We start from the raw sequence: 4,979 nt of genomic DNA, 5'->3' as shown, positions 1-4,979 counted from the left end.
GCCTAGGACTGCCTTGATGGTTCCATCTGTGCAAAGGGAAGAACAGGCCTCTCTCCTCCCCCTGTTCAGGTGCCGCCATGGAAGCAGACTGAGTAATAGTCTGGTAGCATCCTGACAGCTGTCAGGTGAGGAGGGTGTGAGCTGAACTGAAATGTTCCACGGCTGTCACCATACCTGGCCCCTTACTCTGCAGGCGCAGCAGGAAGCAGGGGGCTCGCGGGAGGGGGATGGTGAAAGCGGCAGGCTTCCTGGGCAAAGAGGAGTTCTTAGCGGAGACCCTGTACCAAGGGAGTGCAGAGGAGGGGAGGGGGCAGAAGGAGACTGGGTTTTCAGGCGGTCCCGAGGTGTCAAGGGGGCAGGTGGATTGCGAAGAGGCCATGAGCTCAAGTGCGCAGTGTGACGGGTAAGCAGCCCGCGCGAGCCACAGGTGAATTCATTTTGACGGGATTATCTGCCTGTTTTACAGAAACGAAAACAGGCTCAAAGCGAAGAGCCCAGAGCCACACGCAACTAGTGAAGAGGCGGAGAGGCTGCGCTCGAACTGTCCCAGAGTCCAAGGTCGAGGCGTCCCAGGCGTAGAAGCCTTAGAAGTGGTCCCGCCTGGGGAAGAACATAGGTGACGCGGTACGGGGGGCAGGGAAATCCTCCGGCTGACTGTCTTGTCCCGGAGAGAGGTTGGGCTGCAACCCCTCAGAAAGGGGAGAACCGTCTGTGAGCGGGCAGACGAGGTCGCTACTCGTATACCCCACCCCGCCAGACCGCGCCCGGGTTGGTCCTGCAGTGCAGCGCAGCTGCGAGGCGCGGCGCCTTTAAAGCCCGGCCGGGGGGCGTGCCGGGGGCGCGCGGAGGCCCCGCCCCTGGGCGTGTCCGCCAGGCGCCCCGCCCCGAGGCTTGTAGCCGCGGCCCCGGGAGGCGGCGCCTGCTCCCGCTCCGCGGCCGTTCGAGTAGCGGCGGCGGCGGCGGCGGCGGTGGCGGCTCGGCGCCTCCTTTCCCTCAGGCGGCTTCCCCACGCGCTGCCCAGGGCGCCCGGCCGCGCAGGGACACACGCGGCCGGCTCCGCTATGGCCCGCACCCCGCGACGTGGCGAGCGGGCACGGGGGCGCCGGACGGCGCGGCCCGAGTGAGGCGGGGCCGCCCTCCCCGCCCTCGGCCGGGACCGCCCGGGATGGCCGTGCCGCCGCTCCGCCGGGCGCTGCTGCTGTGGCAGCTGCTGGCTGCGGGCGGCGCGGCGCTGGAGATCGGCCGCTTCGACCCGGAGCGCGGGCGCGGGCCGGCGCCGTGCCAGGTGGTGGAGATCCCCATGTGCCGCGGCATCGGCTACAACCTGACCCGCATGCCCAACCTGCTGGGCCACACGTCGCAGGGCGAGGCGGCCGCCGAGCTGGCCGAGTTCGCGCCGCTCGTGCAGTACGGCTGTCACAGCCACCTGCGCTTCTTTCTGTGCTCGCTCTACGCGCCCATGTGCACCGACCAGGTCTCGACGCCCATCCCCGCCTGCCGGCCCATGTGCGAGCAGGCGCGCCTGCGCTGCGCGCCCATCATGGAGCAGTTCAACTTCGGCTGGCCGGACTCGCTGGACTGCGCCCGGCTGCCCACGCGCAACGACCCGCACGCGCTCTGCATGGAGGCGCCGGAGAACGCCACGGCCGGCCCCACCGAGCCCCACAAGGGCCTGGGCATGCTGCCCGTGGCGCCGCGGCCCGCGCGGCCCCCCGGCGACGCCCTCCCGGGCGCCGGCGGCACCTGCGAGAACCCGGAGAAGTTCCAGTACGTGGAGAAGAGCCGTTCGTGCGCGCCGCGCTGCGGGCCAGGCGTCGAGGTGTTCTGGTCGCGGCGCGACAAGGACTTCGCGCTGGTATGGATGGCCGTGTGGTCAGCGCTGTGCTTCTTCTCCACCGCCTTCACCGTGCTCACCTTCCTGCTGGAGCCGCACCGCTTCCAGTACCCGGAGCGCCCCATCATCTTCCTCTCCATGTGCTACAACGTCTACTCGCTGGCCTTCCTCATCCGGGCGGTGGCTGGGGCCCAGAGCGTGGCCTGCGACCAGGAGGCGGGTGCGCTCTACGTGATCCAGGAGGGCCTGGAGAACACGGGCTGCACCCTCGTCTTCCTGCTGCTCTACTACTTCGGCATGGCCAGCTCGCTCTGGTGGGTGGTGCTGACGCTCACCTGGTTCCTGGCCGCAGGCAAGAAATGGGGCCACGAGGCCATCGAGGCCCATGGCAGCTACTTCCACATGGCGGCCTGGGGCCTGCCAGCCCTCAAGACCATTGTTATCCTGACGCTGCGCAAGGTGGCGGGGGATGAGCTGACCGGGCTCTGTTACGTGGCCAGTATGGACGCGGCGGCGCTCACGGGCTTCGTGCTGGTGCCCCTGTCCTGCTACCTGGTGCTGGGCACGAGCTTCCTCCTGACCGGCTTCGTGGCCCTCTTCCACATCCGCAAGATCATGAAGACCGGGGGCACCAACACGGAGAAGCTTGAGAAGCTCATGGTCAAGATTGGGGTCTTCTCCATCCTTTACACCGTGCCTGCCACCTGCGTCATTGTGTGCTATGTCTACGAACGCCTCAACATGGACTTCTGGCGCCTGCGGGCCACAGAACAGGCCTGCTTGGCGGCCCCCACGCCCGGCGGCCGGAGGGACTGCTCACTGCAAGGGGGCTCGGTGCCCACCGTGGCTGTCTTTATGCTCAAAATCTTCATGTCGCTCGTGGTGGGCATCACCAGCGGCGTCTGGGTATGGAGTTCCAAGACTTTCCAGACCTGGCAGAGCCTGTGCCACCGCAAGATGGCAGCTGGCCGGGCCCGGGCAAAGGCCTGCCGGGCCCCCGGGGGCTATGGCCGGGGCAGCCACGGCCACTATAAGGCCCCCACTGTGGTCTTGCACATGACTAAGACAGATCCTTCTCTGGAGAACCCTACACACCTCTAGGGACACAGGCCTGCGTGGGGTGGCTGTGGCCCCCTCCTCGCCACCCCCTCCAGAGGAGACAGCTGACTAGCAGCTGCCCAGCTGTCAAGGTCAGGCAAGTGAGTGTGAGGGGCCGAGGAGCAGGGCGGGAGCCTCCTTCAACCCTCACTCGTCGGGACCCACTGAGGCTACTCCCCTGCTGCCTAGTGCAAGGGGGTGGGCCTGGCTGAGTCCCCACCGGGACCTGGGGGGGCACGTGGAGAGGAGGAGGGGCAGAAGGGGGTGTGGCCCAGCAGTTTATTTAATGATGTAATTTATTGTGGAGTTTCTCTGGAAGCTGTGACTGGAATAAACCCCCGTGTGGCAGTGCTGCGTCTTCTGTGGACTGGAAAGGGGGACGGTAGGACGGTGAGGGCCCTGGGGGAGCCTTCCCCTGTGAGCGGAGCTGGGAGTGGGCCTTCTGGCTTTCCGTCAATCAGGGGAACACCCCGCCGGGGAAACAGCTGTGTTTTGCAGGAACCCCGGATTCTGCGGTGGGTGTGTGCTCCCCTTGGCTCTGTTCGGTGGCCCGCTTGCCTGTCTGAGCCCTGGGTTCCTACTTCCCAGAGTGAGACGGGGATGTCTGCTGGGAGCAGTCAGGGAATCCCCTGGGATGACACGCCCCACTCTGGCCCCAGTGAGTCTGGCCTGTTTGGGAGCTGTGGGTAAGAGTGCTTTCCTCGACTTGCATAAAAAATGAGGGCATCAGCCTTTCTTGAAGGCTCCCTCGGAGGCTCTGTGTCTGCTCCCACTGGCTGGCTGGGCCCTCTGTTCCTTCCCCGCGCCTGAGGGCCGGGACCCCAGACTGCCCTCACTGCCGCTCATGTGGCTCCTTGGGGCGTGTCAGGGCAGCCCCCCCGCAACCCCCGTCCTTCTGGGTGGAAATGGGGCTGGACTCTTGGACATCTACGGGCATCTTGGGAGCAGACACGGGCACAGAGACAGCCCTCGAGGAGGGTGGGGATTGGTCCCCAGCTTCTAAAGGGCTGTGGAAAGACTGGAGGTGCTGAGCACAGCAGTGAGAAACGGGGCAGGTGTGTGCGCGTGGCTCCCTCCACAAGTAGCTCCCACGATCACAAACCGGGAGAGGAAGAGGTGCTGCGCTGACCTACATGCCGGGGCGGCCCTGGGGCTGCCGGGACCTGTGCTACCTCCAAGTGTGGCCATCCCAGAAACCCTGGTCCCGTCTTAGGCTGGGCTGTGGCCGCTGTGACTCCAGCCGGGGGAGAGCCTTGGTTCCTGTCCCTGGTCCCTGCGGCACGGACGGGAGGCCCCAGGGTCCAGCCCGCTGCCAGCCAAGGGGAGCCCAAGGCCAACTGCTTCATACAGTAGAACCAAGCCCCCAAACCCAGGGCCTCTCTGGCCAGAGCCCTTCCTGCCCCAACCACCAATCACAGGAACAAGACAGACATCAAGTAGAGATCAAACAGATGGTGTCAGCTCCCTCAAGAGATGGAGAGAGGGCGGTCCCTCCCTGCAAGGAACAGCACTGACCCCTAAGGGGATTTTGCAACCCTTAATACTCCGATTCTTGCAGGTGGAATCCTCCCCACCCCGGTCCTTCCGTTCTCATAGAGCACGGACAGCTAAGTCCTCATGTCTGCTTTGACCAGCAAAGTCAAGTGACCCAAACATTGCAACTTTTCCAGGGAGGGCCCATGACTGAGAAACAGAATGAGCTTACTGCAGGTGAGGGGGCCCAAGCTGGGAGCGAGGGGCCGTGGCTGCACTGGGTTAGGCTCACAGGCCTGCACTCGGGCGGGGGCAGAAGCCACAGGATGATTCTGGAAACGGGAGGAGAAAGGCAAGTGATGTGTATGGGCCAAGGGTGGAGGGCAGGGCGAGCATCAGGAGTGGCACCGGATCACCCAATCCCTTGCCAGTCAGTGGACACGGCGGGTGGAGGGCACTTGGCTGTGTCCTGCTCAGTGGAAACAAGACTGACTTCCAGGACAACTGGGACCGGAAGGGGAGGCAGTGTAACCAGGACGGACCCCAAGGGAGCTTCGCTTTGAGGCTAAGATGA

The 4,979-nt window shown here is 65.3% G+C and overlaps 1 protein-coding gene across 1 annotated transcript; it reads left to right on the top strand.

The window, feature by feature from the left end:
* The first annotated feature begins 1,165 nt into the window (after positions 1-1,165).
* FZD9 (frizzled class receptor 9) lies at positions 1,166-3,233 on the top strand. The gene has a single exon (XM_061152285.1). It carries the CDS (start codon positions 1,166-1,168, stop codon positions 2,933-2,935), a length of 1,770 nt encoding a protein of 589 aa, XP_061008268.1. The 3' UTR covers positions 2,936-3,233.
* The last annotated feature ends 1,746 nt before the right edge of the window (positions 3,234-4,979 follow it).

Source organism: Dama dama, chromosome 10 (genome assembly GCF_033118175.1).
Source record: "Dama dama isolate Ldn47 chromosome 10, ASM3311817v1, whole genome shotgun sequence".
NCBI lineage: Eukaryota > Metazoa > Chordata > Mammalia > Artiodactyla > Cervidae > Dama > Dama dama.
Note: the sequence above shows the minus strand (reverse complement) of the source record. Positions and strands in the feature narration are given on the sequence as shown.